Genomic DNA, 14,678 nt, shown 5'->3' with positions numbered 1-14,678 from the left:
ACATGTGGTCTATGCATTATATGAACCAGTTATGACCTACTGTATCTTCAATAATGTTAATCGGATTTTGGTATATTTATAATAATAATAACAATAATAATAAGACTTTTTGGTCCATAATAAACCTCAATGTATCCATCGTGTTAACCTGAAATTCAGACAATGCAGACAAATGCCGTCTCCATATTCAGCATTCATTTGAGAGCCAGTGTATGTGAGCAGCCTGAAGCCCTCTCACCTCTCCTGTTCATCGGCCGTACACGAACAGCCACCTTGACGTTGGCGTCGTCCAGGCTGGGCTCCCCCATGCTGGCTCCTTACCCAGCCAGGGGATGTAGCGCTGATCCGAAATAAAATCAGCCCTTCAGCTAAACAGTCATCCAAAAGCCTGGAAATGTAGCGCTAGCCGGACTGTCAGCCAGCTAGCTTAGCTCAGCGTTGCTCCATCGAACAGGCATGTCCAGGGAAAACAAAAAGCCTTGGCAAAATCCTGCAGGAAGCCAGCCGCCGCTGCTTATCTTCTTCTTCTGCTCATATTCCAGGCTAATTTAAATCCCAGAGACGTGGAGGCTGGAAGGGAAAGGAGAGATGTAAATTAAGCAGCTGGTGGATGTGACTGAGCTATGGATATGCTATCTGCACGGCAAAAAAAGGCTAGCCAGCTAATTTGCCAGGCAAAGTGAAGGGCAGCAGCGACAGGAAAGAAGAAAGTTTTGTCCATTACCAGCCGATGGACTAGATAACATCCACAGACACAACCCAACCTTCGAGCTACATACCTTGGTGGACACATCCCAGAGGTGACACCGCTAACCTACAAGTACAACCGAGAGAGATCCCCAGAGAAGCGCCTGGCGATGATCTACTTCTTCCCAACGGAATCCACTATGTCCTCCTCTGTACGGTCTGTGGTCGAGCTACAAGCAGCTAGCAGCATCCGCCCTTCCGCTAGAGCCTCGCCTCTTCAAATTAAACTCGGTTAAACTCTCATCTGTCAAACTTAGAAATGTAACTAGATGATACACGTGGAGTGACAGTTGAACATCAAGACAAAAGTAACATTTAGGATGAGCATACACATATGCTACATTTACCTAGCTAGTTCTAATCCTATAGTTAGCATTACAGTGTAAAATAGGTCCTGAATGCATTACTTTTCTGCGTCGCTAACGTTAGCCGAACCACCAAAGAAGCCAGGGACCGCTGTCAAACCAACTGTTAAAACTTCTGGTCACACGCTTTCACGGCTAAATTATCTTTTAAAACTAATGTCAACTGGGGCTGTAGCTAGCTAGTTTAGGTCAGAACCCCTTAAATAGCTAGCTAGCGTTAGTTAGCCTAAATAATTTCAGCACACTGCCGTGCCTTACCACCGCATTAATATAACGTTAACGTTACATTCCGTTATAGACCTAATACCAACCAGGCCTACGGACTCGTTTGAAGTGGATATGCACCTGTTAACAATGACTGTTCGTTTCATTTTTGTCGAAACTATCTGTTGAACACGTTTACATTGCTGTATTGTAAGGTTTGTGGTCAAAGGTTTAGTCTTCACTCTGCGGGTGTGCGGTTTCCACACCGGGGGGACACGGGGTTCCACAGCCGCAGCAGACCGCTTACCCGCCGGCCAAGCTCGGTTAGAAGGAAGGCTACTTTACATGTTACACGGCAGCCAGGGGAAACGGACCACATAACAATTCACGGTAGCCTTCTTTTGGATAAAATATTGGGAAAGATGTCCTTTACCAGATGTGTCCAAGACCCCAAGCAGTCACGCGACACTTCCGCTGTCCACCATCAAACAAGGTTAAACTTCCCATCATAGTTTTCAAAATAAATCCTTATAATGCGCTGGGTCCATAGACAGTAAATCAACGGTCTACGCTTGAGTCCCAATAGAGTTCAGTTCAGTTACGTTCAGACCATACACTGTAATATATAATATAATATTAATATACAGTCTATGATTCAGACAGGCCAGTTTAGTTGGTATTACACTTCACAGTAAAAAACACATTAAAGCACAGTCAGCAATATACAACAAAACGGAAACATTTACAAATACACAGAACTGAAATAAATTCTACACAAAAATACAAAATGTAGGTAGATATCAAAAACTCACAATGCAGCTATTTAAAGCAATTATATTTAAATATATGATTGTTGCCACCTATATCTTTTTTTACAATAACAAAAACAACTTGATACATGCTGTCAAGTTAGCTAGTATAATACACAACTGGAATGCATTGGTTAATACGTTTGGGTTTGATTAGTTGCTGTCAGTCAGTTGCAGCATCACAAAGACAGAAATAAGTATGCTATGGATAAATAGAGGAGGAAATAAAAAAAGAAGTAAAATAAATCAAATTAAATATAATAAAAGAAAGACACAGATACAAGTTTAAAGTAACAAGTTATGTGGTAAAGTGTGGAGCGTTTGCATGTTACTGTTAATGTGCCATGTGTCACCATTTGTTTTTCTCTTGACTGCCCAAGACGAATTTCTCCTATAGGAGACAATAAAGGCTTATCTTCTCTTTCACAAGCCATAATGGCATTTACTGTAATGGAGCATAAAACCAACCTTGGTTTTAATATGTATGCAATGTTTAATAACTGTAAACAATAAGTTCACAATTAGCAAATCTAATCTGTGATCACATTCTGTACTTTGATGAATAGATTCATTAGTACTGATATTGAACGTGATAATTTGCACAATCTAGCCAACCAAATGCAGCTCTTTATCAAGATGAGCAATTCCTAATCAGTATTGTTTATTAAAGGTAAATAGATACACACTTATTGATATGTATTCCTTCATTACCTTTATTTATTTATTTATTTGTTCATATTTAATTCTGTAATTCTTGTGTATAATCCAAAATTACAGCACAAACCTTTTTTGAGGATTAGCTATTATTTTGAAAACAAAGACCGGAAATAGAGAGGCATCCTGTAACGAATCATATGAATTTATTGGAAGGTTTCTGCCACCTTCTGAACACTAGTGGTACTACAAGACAACAATATTATACAATAACATATTGCCTAATATTAGGCATTTTCTTGCAAGTGGATGCATTTCTGCAACTGCGGATGAACATTTAAATATAAGGGGGGGGGGGGGGGGGGGATGCTGGCTGTGAAGAAGTGTGTGGATGTGAAGCCAGATGGAAGTGGTGAAAAATGAAGGAAAAGATGATCATCATCATCTACATCAGCTAGTGAGGGCTTCTTCAACTTTCTTTTCTTGGGAGGAATGGATCATTAGTTCACCAAACAGGACTTTACCCAAGTCCATATAAGTATATATATAAGTATATTTAAAATCTGCTTCCACAGAACAAAAAGAGGAATTGGTCTCTTCCCTCATCCCCTTTTCAAAGGAAATGGGCCCTGCAGATATTCCTGTCTCAACCAAAATGTCTCATAATTTGTCTGCCTAATCATTCAAAGACTTTCTGGGTTTTTCCATTTAAAAGCAGTGTGTACGTGGACCCAGTCGTATCCCAGCAGTTTGCCGTCCTGTCCTGGCTGCTGCTGGGATCTGGTCCCTGGGTGAAACCACTAGAGGACAGTCTGCCGTCAAATGTTGCAGCATTGAAGTGGAATGTGGTGGAGGACAGCTGGCTGGTTAACATTCCTTGCAGTGTAGAATTGACCACTTGTTTAACCTTTACATAGCCTACTGTAACTCTTTATGGAATTAATATAAGGTATATTTATGTGGAAATTATATATACTATCTATATTTTAAATATTATAATGATAATCTTTGTTGTTTTAATATTAGAAGAAGAAGAATGCATGCCTTCATTTATCCAGCAGGGGGAAAACACATTACACTACTAAACTAGTTTTTACACACATTACACAAATATTATTTATGGTGTGTCTAATGATAAGGGAGTGGAGGTAATAACTTAGAGTCCAATCTTTCTAAATGTCCCCCAACATCATTCTAGCTTACCCACACTAACCCCTGTCTCCCAGGTGAACCGCAATCGGAAAAGGTGACCAGAAGGAGAGAGCGTCTTCAGCTCTGTCGTCACAGTGTCGAGAGCGTAGGCCAGAGAAACACCCAGACAGAGATGCCCCCCCCCCCCCCCCCCGCCTCTTTTTCCAGGAAACATGTACACACCATGCAGCATCTGCTGTCATTGCTGATGTCTGAAGGATTTTCAGCTGTTGTTTCTTTCTGCTGGGTGGCTTCCAGTGTAGTTGGTTGTTGTTTTTAACGAGAGAATAAAAGTGCATTGGTCAGTTATAGCATTTCATACAAAGATTAAGAAAAAAATACAGTATCAAGACTAGCCCTGTATACAATGCCCATATTCTGTACCCAACAGGCTTTGCATAAACCAGACTAAAACTGATAAAGCACCAGGATGTAAATGTAATCTGATTAAAATAATGCTCCGAATGTTAAGCAGTACAACGGTGAGACGGCTAGTTTCAGTGTTGAACACTCATACTTGCTGGTCAAACACTGGGATCTAACAAACTGTACACACTCATTCACATTTTAGAGAATACGTTATTTTTGAAACAGTAGTCTGTTGTAAGACACAGTCTGTAGTTGTGTTAATCACATTTTATGATGATAAACAGAGTGTAGACTAAAACGCATGGTCATGACATAAAGGATGTAACCAAGCAGTCAGCTTACAGTCAGAAGCTAGTGGACAAAACAGATCTGGCAAGTAGACAGGTAATCTAATGTGGAGACAAACTGTTTCAGGCAGGTAATACAAAGGCCTGCAAAGAGTACAGTGGTTAGGTTTTTTTAAAGATATTTTTTGTGGCAATTTTGGCTTTTATTTTTGACAGGACAGCTGAAGACATGAAAGGGGAGAGAGAGGGGGAACGACATGCACCAACGGAGCTATCTGGACGCCCTAATAGGCTGTTTAAGGCCAAGCACATTTCATTTGACTTTTCCTCTGCTTCCCCATCCCTCGCTCTGCACGGAGCCACCCGCATGACGTATGGTGCTACGTAAGTGCTAAGAAGGGGATGTCAAACAATTACTGAATCATGGCACTCCTTTTATATGTACTGTAGAAGAACTGGAAATAGCAGGAAATGGAGGGGCGGTACGGAGAAGACAAGGATGTCACAGCTGTCACCATGACACATAGTAAGGAACTGGATGAAAAATAATAATAATAATTTGCTCCTCAGGTCTGTTTACTTTCTTTCAAGCTGGTTAATTCAAAGTAAAACTTTAGAGGTTTCGAGTGATTAGGACTCCCAAGGGTGTTTTCTATGCAAAGGGAATAGACTGTTTATATTATTTAATTTCAATCAGCATCTTCCACTCAGGGTAATGAGGAAGTAGCCTTGTGTTATCTCCCTCACATAGATGCATACAATAAATATCAAATGAGAGGTCAGAGGTCAACAGGTAGGAGCACCCAGGAAGGGAACACACTGAAGGGTTAAAAGGTAATTACACACTCAAATTGTGCTAGAAGCCTTTCCACCAACATATTTAAAAATAAAAGTGAATAGAGCAGTGAGGGAGCAACAGATGTAGGTGTACATTGTGTGTGAAATAACCTAGTGAGTACAATTTTAGTATTAGTGATGAAAATAATTATAAACTACAAAATGTAGCTGTGGAAACAAGAGCAACAATTCAATACTGGTACAGTGGAATAAAACAAGATTAGGAGAAACAAGGGAGCAAGAATAATGCATTTCAGAGGAAAGAAGAAATGAATTAAAGGATGGCTACGTTTACACGTGGCCGGCTATTCTCCCTTCTCTTCCTCACTTTCTCTCTCTTCTCTTCCTCACTTCCTCTCCCTTCTCTTCCTCACTTTCTCTCTCTTCTCTTCCTCACTTTCTCTCCTTTCTCTTCCTCACTTCCTCTCCCTTGTCTTCCTCACTTTCTCTCTCTTCTCTTCCTCACTTCCTCTCCCTTCTCTTCCTCACTTCCTCTCCTTTCTCTTCCTCACTTTCTCTCTCTTCTCTTCCTCACTTGCTCTCCCTTCTCTTCCTCACCTCCTCTCCCTTCTCTTCCTCACTTCCTCTCCCTTCTCACTTCCTCTCCTTTGTCTTCCTCACTTTCTCTCCTCTTCTCTCCTCACTTCTCTTCTTCTCTTCCACTCCTCTCCCTTCTCACTTCCTCCTTTTTCTCTCACTTTCTCTCCCCTCTCTTCCTCACTTTCTCTGTCTTCTCTTCCTCACTTCCTCTCCCTTCTTCCTCCTTCTCTCTTCTCCACTTTCTCTTCTTCTCTTCCTCACTTCTCTCCTCTCCTTTCCCTCTTCCTTCTCTCACTTCTCTCCTCCTTTCATCCTTCTCTTCCTCATCTTCCTTCTCCTTCCTCTCTTCTCTTCCACTTCCTCTCCCTTCTCTCCTCACTCCCTCTCCTTTCTCTTCTCCCTTCTCTTCCTCTCTCTTCTCTTCCTCACTTCCTCTCCCTTCTCTTCTCCCTTCTCTTCCTCTCTCTTCTCTTCCTCACTTCCTCTCCCTTCTCTTCCTCACTTCCTCTCCCTTCTCTTCTCCCTTCTCTCCCTCACTTCCTCTCCCTTCTCTTCCTCCCTTCCTCGGCTGTCTGAACCTCCGTTTGTCTCAGTTTACGTGCAGAGAGCAAATAGAGATTTCCAAAACCTCCACCTGATGAAGACGGACTACCAAGACAAGAGGGTGCTCACCCGACTGGCCAATAGGAACAAATTTATATTTAAACTTTTTTAGTCTCAAATATTATTATTTTTTTTTTATTTGTATGAAAACTTTTTCTCTCAAACATTTTTTTGTTCTCTTAGATCATTTCTTTTCTTGCATGTAATAAAGAAATAAATCTAGCTCCACAGGAAAACACAAGGCAGGGAGGAAACAAGACTACAAAACAAAACAGGAAACTGAAACACATACACAATTATAATATAACACAGAGCAACCTATGACTTATTATTTAAATAACTTTAATTACACAGTAAAAAATAAGATATGCAGACAGTAATACACATCTTGACTGTTCTTTGCATTGGATTTTTGTGCCAGAGTAATAGTATACATCTAATTGAGCTTTCTCTTGTTCTGTATTTGTTTTGCCCTGGTGTGTGTGTGTGTGTGTGTGTGTGTGTGTGTGTGTGTGTGTGTGTGTGTGTGTGTGGTGTGTGTGTGTGTGTTGTGTGTGTTGGTGTGTGTGTGTGTGTGTGAGTGATAAGGGTGGAGGGGTGGAGGGGAAGGTCTGACTCCTTATCTGCTCTTTTGCTGAGATTACTCGATTACTGTAATTGTTCCGGCCACTAATCAGACCCAAGCAGGAGATGGTGTGTGTGTGTGTGGGTGTGTGTGTGTGTGTGTGTGTGAGATGATTAGCTGAAAGATGGATGTGTTGGGGAATCTCAACATTAACTAAGCTGTTCTTCAGCTTGGCAGACACAGGTAGTGTTGATTGGTTGTAGCTGTAGTCTTTGTTTTCCAGTTTTAAAAGCGCGTGTGGGCTTTTTGTGTGTGTCATATCACATTTGTGGAGTTTTCAATAATTCATGTAACATGTGATCCAATGAAAGGCCGATGGTACACTTTGGTATTTTTTTAGATTTTTGATGTTTTTCATTATTCTCCAGCTTGGGGTGCCTTGCTCAAGGACATGCTGACAGTTGTTACTGAGGATCAGGAGAGCACTACACATTCTTTCTCCCTGCGTATGCAGTGATTGTGTGATATATTAAGTGTTCCACAAAGTGGGGACATTAAGTAGCTTTCCTTGTTTCCTGGTCTGTCTGCAGCACACAGTCGCAACAAGTTCCAGGAGCCAGCCGGAGATTGGAGGGCTGCACGGTTGAATTCCCAAAAGGCTTGGGGAAATCCAGGGGGATGAAGACATAAATGAGTGATGCTACCCTCCAGCAGTGTACTGCACACACACACACACACACAACACACACCACACACACACACACCACACACACACACACACACACACACACACACACACACGGTTTCAGTGCTATAATGATGTCTAGAACTGAACACTGTTTTTTGGCCCCCAGGTTATTCCCTCTCCCTGTCTATCCTCACTCAATCAAGATTAAACACACGGCTGTGTGATACTTACAGTACTTTTGGGAAACTAAATTGTTAATCAGACAGACTTGTTCAGCCCAAAACTTAAACATGCCCTCTAGTATTTTAATATTTAATGTTAAACATCACTCTAAACTTGTTAGATCCAGACCAGTCTTGACTGTCCTACCCAGTCTGGAGAATTTCCCGTTTTAGCATCTGAACATGATCTGAGAGCGGTCCTCCTTAGAACATAGTCACGACCTGAGTGATGTGATGTCATCCTGTCCATTACAAGAGGCAAAGCAATGCATCAAACCTCCCACATCTCTCAAACCTGCAGCTCCAGCCAACCAAGCCTTAATGAGATCTCAAATGGTTGCTTAATATAATTGTCTTTATTGCCTACTGCCTCAGTGCAGGGCATGGCAGGGGTTAGGGGTGCAGTTAGTGTTGGGTGTGTGCAGGGTGGGGGGGCGGAGGTATGCGGCTAAAAGCAAAGCGCTGTTCAGGAGACGGTGGAGATTGCTCTTTATGGCCTTGGTGGCAGAAGTCCATGCCAGAATGGCCGTCCATTACAGCGGGCTCTATAAGGGTAATGACTTTAGCAGCTTTATAGCTATGAGCTCATTACTTAGACAGGCCAATCTCATCAGCAGCCCCACCGGTGACTACCAACAAAGCCAACTGGTTCGGGGTTAAAAACAGGCCCAAGGGTTTTCCCTGAGCTTTCCGTGCCTGCACAGTGTGCATGCTAGTAAGGTTTTTGGACATCCAGAATCTGTAAGCCTCCAACAGACAGGATGAAAAACAGCAGCATCATTGACTGTTCCTGCATCGAGTCATCGGCCTGGTGCTTCCTGGGTCTGGAGCGGTCAATAGGGAGCTGCAGGAGTTTGTTTCATCTCACACATCAACCCCTGACAGGGTTATTTTAAACCTAGAGTTTGCTAGTACACAGTGGTCTAGAAGCTAGGGATGTGGCTTGTGACGGCCATTTGTTTTTTTCCTTATGATGTGCCTCTCATGTGACACTTTCCTACCTGCCTAGTCTACCTCAGTTGCTGATTTCCTTCAGTGAGTGAGTTTTCCAACATGTATGTTAAACCCCTGGGTAATATAACATCGTGCACACTAGGAGGCTAATCGGACCAAAAACCCTTTTTCCCAGCTGCCAAAAACAAAATGCTGTTCCCCAGAGGAACAAAACCCAATTGCCAGACAGAATAATAAAAACTGACCGTTCTGCAAAATCTGACATTACATTTTATTATATTGTTTAAAGTTAATATTGATTTGATTAATATTCAAGTTACTATATGTAACTTTTAAATGTTTCTGAAACTGTAATTGATCATAACTTACCTGTAGCAGCTATTTTAAGAACTAAGAATGCTGTTTTTATAATGTTTTTATTAATGCTTCTGCCCTGGTTTGATTTTTTTCTCGGAAGTCCCAGAATGATGTACGGCAGGTAGACGGCGCTACACAGCACACATTCTGACGGGTCACAGATTTGGGTGTAACACCAGAAAAGCCTGTGTTAGTGAGCATCCAGCCAGGTAAAGGGTAGCAGGAGATGGCTTTATATAGGCCTAATGATATCTGAATGTTATCTTAGAAGTTATGCTGTAGTTATGGCTCATACTGGGGCTGGACCATCACAGGACAGAAGGAAATTACACTAAGAACAAATAAAGGCTAAAAGGGAAAGGGAAAGACGATGGGTGAAACGAGTCAATCTCGGTCGGGCTTTCAACAGATGGAGACAATCAGGAGATGGAAAATGATTTAAAAAGGCAGCAGAATTGGCCCTCAGCTATGTAATATGGTTATTTCATTCATAAAATATGTTGTTGTAGTTGTACGCCAGTAGCCTAGATTAAATTACACCCCCCCTTCCATTTAGTGCGGATATTTTACTCCTTTGAGTCCGTGTTTGTGTTCTCCCATTTCCTTTTCTCTTGTCCCCCTGTAGCCTATTTGTGCAAAGCATCCGTGGGTTTCATTAAATACACAATATTTATAATTTTGTTCTAAGATTATTTTTTGAGGCATTTTTTTTCCTTTATTAGATAGTGACAGTTGATAGACATATTAGATAGGAGGTTGGATTCTAACCCGGGCCGCTGCAGGACTCAGCCTACATGGGGCGCATGCTCTTACTGGGGGGGCTAAAGGTTTCCCCAGAATGCGCATTATTAAGTTATGAAGTTATTATTACGTTGGTTGCTACAACAATCTCTTAATGCTTTGTTAGGTTTGGCTCATGATACTTCTAGAGTAGACTAAGTTACCGTCCGCAACACTTGAAATACAACGATGCATCTGGAACTTATTATTGAAAATAAAGGATATTCTGTCTGAGCAACATATTCATCGTGACTGTAAGACCTCCTGGTAACGCTAGGTCAGTAGTCTACAGTTGGTAATACAGCACCACAGCAGCTAAATTAGGTGATGTAGGAGTGTATTTCAGGACGTGGTCAGTATATTATGACGTCTATGGTTACATAGACGTCATAATGTGGTCTTAAAACCTTCAACTTGAGTGTTTTTTTTGTTTTTGTTTTTTGTTTTTTACTTAATATGTGCAATATCCTTGCATGTTAACTACAGAACACTTAGTTCAGGAAATGTGCAAAGGTAGAACGCTAGCAGGACAGTTTATTGCTTAACAGCCCTGTCAGCTCTTTCAAATGAAAGTGCTCCCAACACTTTCATAGGATTATTTGAAGAAACTCTTAATGTCTTACTTTCTCTTTTTTATGTCCTCCAATTTAAACTGTCACATCAATACCAGTCAATAGGTCAATACTATTACTGCTTTCAGTGCAACAGTGATGTTGTCCATGAACTCCTCCCTGTGCAGTTCCATGAAATGTGAAGCTTTCCCGCTGCTGTGTGGGTCCGTCTGCTTGCACCGACGTGCATGTACGAGCTGTGCATGATTGTGAGCCAGTGGTGTGTGTGTGTGTGTGTGTGACAGACACATGACTGCAGACGTGAAGCATCCAGGGAACACTGGTAGATAGCAATGTGTTTCTGTTCTCTGCTCTGCTGAACACCAATCACTTCCTCTTTCAGATAAGGCCCGGCGGAATGAAAATAGACAAGTGAATGTGTGAGTGTTTCTGAGTCATGCAGGGATGTGTGACAATAACCCATTAAGTTTTTTAGAAGTCCTGTGTTAAATATTTCTGCAGTATTGCTGACACAGCTGTCCTTGAGTAACTTTTCTCATCTTGGTCTGGACTGCCCTCTCAAGTGGAAAACCCCCACAAGACAAGGGCTTGGGCATCTCTTAGTCCCTGATGCTTTGGCCTGCTGACCACATACAGATTTCTTAGCTAATGGTTCTGACCTCTATTAGTGCCCCTTTCCATCACAGACTCACCTTTTCCATCCTCCTGCACGTATTGGCCTCCTCCTGCTCCATCTGGGTCTTAAATGTACTCTTTCCACTCCTCCCCCCAAATCCTAGAAGGATGCCACTGTCCCTCAGGTTGTTAACATCCAAGCTGCATCAACACATTGTGACACTCAAGTGTGGTTGAACAATTAATGTGACACAAAGAATGAGGTTTGGTAAAGATAACCTGAAATATAAACAACTACAAATCTACCACAATGCAGGATGATGGGACTTGAAGGAGTTTTTTTTTTTAAAGCATTTATTACAGACAGTAAAGAAACAACAGGAACTGAAAGAGAGCAGTACTACATGGAAACTGTCTTTAATCCAAAGCTAGATGCATATGTTTGCATATTAATGGCCAAAAAGAGGACTTTTACACATTGATTTTGCAATGACCAAATACATTTAAATTAACCGTTGATTAACTGATCGTTGGGCTGTTCACTGGCTGCCTAACCTTGTGACTTCTTTTGGAGTTGCAGTCCCCAGGTTGAGAACCGTTGGTGCTGGTCAACATGCCCCAGACCTCCCCTCAACCTATTATTAGAGACGTTCAGCCCTAAGCTGGGTGGGCTGGGGAGGGAACACAGACGTAGATGTCCCAGGTGTCACTGCAGCCCGTTTATCTTAAAATGAGGAACTTGTTTGATTTTGTTCCTTTCTCTGTCTGATCCTCCATCTTCTTTCATTCATCTTGTTATCCTCCTCTCTCCAACACCATTCTACTGAACAACCCATGGCTAGGTTATTGACGCTTTGGTCATTGACCAGCTGATGACTCCCGCTATAAATAATGGGTATATTGCATTCAATTTTACAGTGCCATACCAGCTCTCTGTCATCATTAAACTCCGTGGATGCAACAGGCCATCGCTAGACAGTGATAGAGAAATATGTTTATTCCATTATTTGCTCATGAGCTCTAGCTGATGTGGCCGTATCGGTGTGGCTTTTAGAGGCTGATAAATCCGCCATTGGGTGGAGCTGGGATCAAAGCCTAATTGGCTCTAGCCTCAGTGTCTACTGTTAAATGAAGCAGGCGTTGACAAAAAGATCCCCACCAGCGAGCTGTCGTCACCTTTAGCATCAGTCGAGGCCCTGACCATGAGGCTTCCTTTCAACTGATATTTGCTGACTGATTGGATGACTCAATCAAGTTTACAAAATGATTCATACTTTTTCAAATGTATAGGACAAGGAAAAGTGGAACAGCAAACCAGCTCGACCACACGTTCAATTAACGATGCAGTTGGAGGTCACGGAAGGCAGAGACAAGAAGGTTCAACCTTCACAACAATTAGCAAACATTAAAAATAAAATTATAATCAAAGGTATAAAACAGGCAGACTGTGTGATTAAAAACCACTCTTACTGACCCGGCCCTTGCTGTAGTAAAGGTCTAAATACCGGGTACAAGTTCAATTCAATAACTCATCGTAATGAACTTCTGGAAGGCAGAAATAAAAGGTTTCAGCACTGCAAAATACATTCTAAATAAAAAATTGTGTAAAATTATAAAGTTCAAAAGTGTACAAAGTAAACATACTGTGGAGGACAGCTTGAGACTCTTGATGGCGCTCGCGCCACTGGCTCTCTTATTTAGGTCATAGAAACACAAGGAAGTACAGCAAGTTTACAGAATCCATAAAATCATAAACTACCATAACTTTAAGTAACACAACTCTTGGGAGAAGCAAAAAAAAGAACTATACACAAGAAATGTAAATTAAAGGTCCCATTTTGTAAAAAGTGAGATTACATGTGTCTTTTGAGACTGTGTACTAAAGGTAGAAAGTACTGCTGAGAGGACAGCTGTGGAAGACCAGGAGACGCGGACCAATCCCAGCAGGCTCGGCTGTTTTAGGCAGTGGGACTAGGCAGGGTTGGTAATGTTAAAAAGCAACAAGAGCTCCTTGTAGCTCCGTCTTATATATCACAATATGTTACCTTCCATTGTATTATGATTAAACAAAGCTTGTATCTGTTTAAATTGGAATCATGATTTGGGACAGTTGTTTTTATTTTTATTTTTCCCTGAAGATTTATCTTGTGAACCTACCTTGAACCAATCCTCCCTTTCTCTGGTGCCCCTTTCTTATCTGTGTGCTCTCCCTCACGCCATTGAAATGAACGAAGCGATGTAGAATCCATACATCTTTGTGTGCCTCATTGATCTTTTAGAATATTGTTGAACTGAACTCTGCTTTGTGTCACTTTGTTCCCAGAGATTTCGTAAGTGCTTTCAGACTCAACTCCAGAGGTCAAGCCGTAGATGATAGGATATGGGGAATGGCATGCAGCAACGGGCCGCAGGACAGAGTCAAACCAGCGGCTGTGAGTCGAGGAGTAATCCTCCATACATGGGCATGCGCTCTACCAGGTGAGCTACACAGGCGCCCGCTGATTTACTCGTTTTATAACAATGGCTGTATGCTAAAAGTAATGTCAAGAGAAGCTGTAGGGTCTCTGCAGCCCACCATCATCAGATATGATTTGGTAGGTATGGTAATGGTCAAAGTATGAACACATTACCGTTAATAGACAGGGGCTCAATTATATGGAAAGAATGGCAGCGGTCTGCAGTGGAGAGAAAGGGGGCAGTCACAGTAACCTTTAGGGCATCTTGGTGGGTAAGATAATGACAAGGTCTGACACCTTGAATCACATCTGTGACATTTGGTCCATTGAGAGGTTTTTACACATGGTCAAGTGGATGGCAACACCCCCGCACCTGCAAATAAACAACATGGCTCAGAGAAGAAAAGTTCAAGATGGTTGAGAATGAAAAAGTTGCACACTTTCTGAAGCACTTAAAAACCAAGGCTGAATGCTTTACATTTCCTATTCAGTGTGTTATTTTAGGACGTTAAAGGATGAGTGAAGCATCCATTTAGGTTGTCTTTCACCTGTCCATTGATGGATGGATGGGTAACATTTCTTTTTGAAATCAGTCTCAAAACATTTCACACGATGTTAATGCCAAAACATCTTCCACTTGGATCACTGCAATGCTCCTTCAAGAACCCCCACTCCTCCATCAATGTCTTTGTTTCCCCCCTTCAAATTGAGGCTTGGGTCTAAAAGTCGATGAATTCAACCAGGTCTCGATTGGATCAAGCTCTCAGCGCCTGGCAGGGACGAGATAAGACCTGTTATCTCGTTCAGACAAGCCTGCAACCTCCCTCCGTCCTCCCCACGACTGCACCACAGGAAGGGGATCAG

The 14,678-nt window shown here is 41.9% G+C and overlaps 1 protein-coding gene across 5 annotated transcripts in view; it reads right to left on the bottom strand.

Annotated features, from left to right (window-relative positions):
• The window catches only part of kif13ba (kinesin family member 13Ba), a 40,185-nt gene extending 38,208 nt beyond the window's left edge, over positions 1-1,977 (bottom strand). For 4 of the 5 annotated variants that reach the window (XM_032523224.1, XM_032523240.1, XM_032523247.1 and 1 more), the window contains exons 1-3: positions 1,750-1,766; positions 780-962; positions 239-570 (exon numbers count right to left, since the gene is read on the bottom strand). In XM_032523224.1, coding sequence (XP_032379115.1) covers positions 239-308 — 70 coding nt within the window. In that variant the 5' untranslated portion in view covers positions 309-570; positions 780-962; positions 1,750-1,766. Of the gene's footprint in view, positions 1-238; positions 571-779; positions 963-1,749 lie in introns of all 5 variants that reach the window. The other variant, XM_032523231.1, reaches the window with a different exon arrangement.
• Between the last annotated feature and the right edge of the window lie 12,701 nt (positions 1,978-14,678).

The sequence above is a fragment of the Etheostoma spectabile genome, chromosome 1 (genome assembly GCF_008692095.1).
Source record: "Etheostoma spectabile isolate EspeVRDwgs_2016 chromosome 1, UIUC_Espe_1.0, whole genome shotgun sequence".
Taxonomy (NCBI): domain Eukaryota; kingdom Metazoa; phylum Chordata; class Actinopteri; order Perciformes; family Percidae; genus Etheostoma; species Etheostoma spectabile.
The sequence above is the reverse complement of the archived record's forward strand: the minus strand, read 5'-3'. Positions and strand labels throughout refer to the sequence as shown.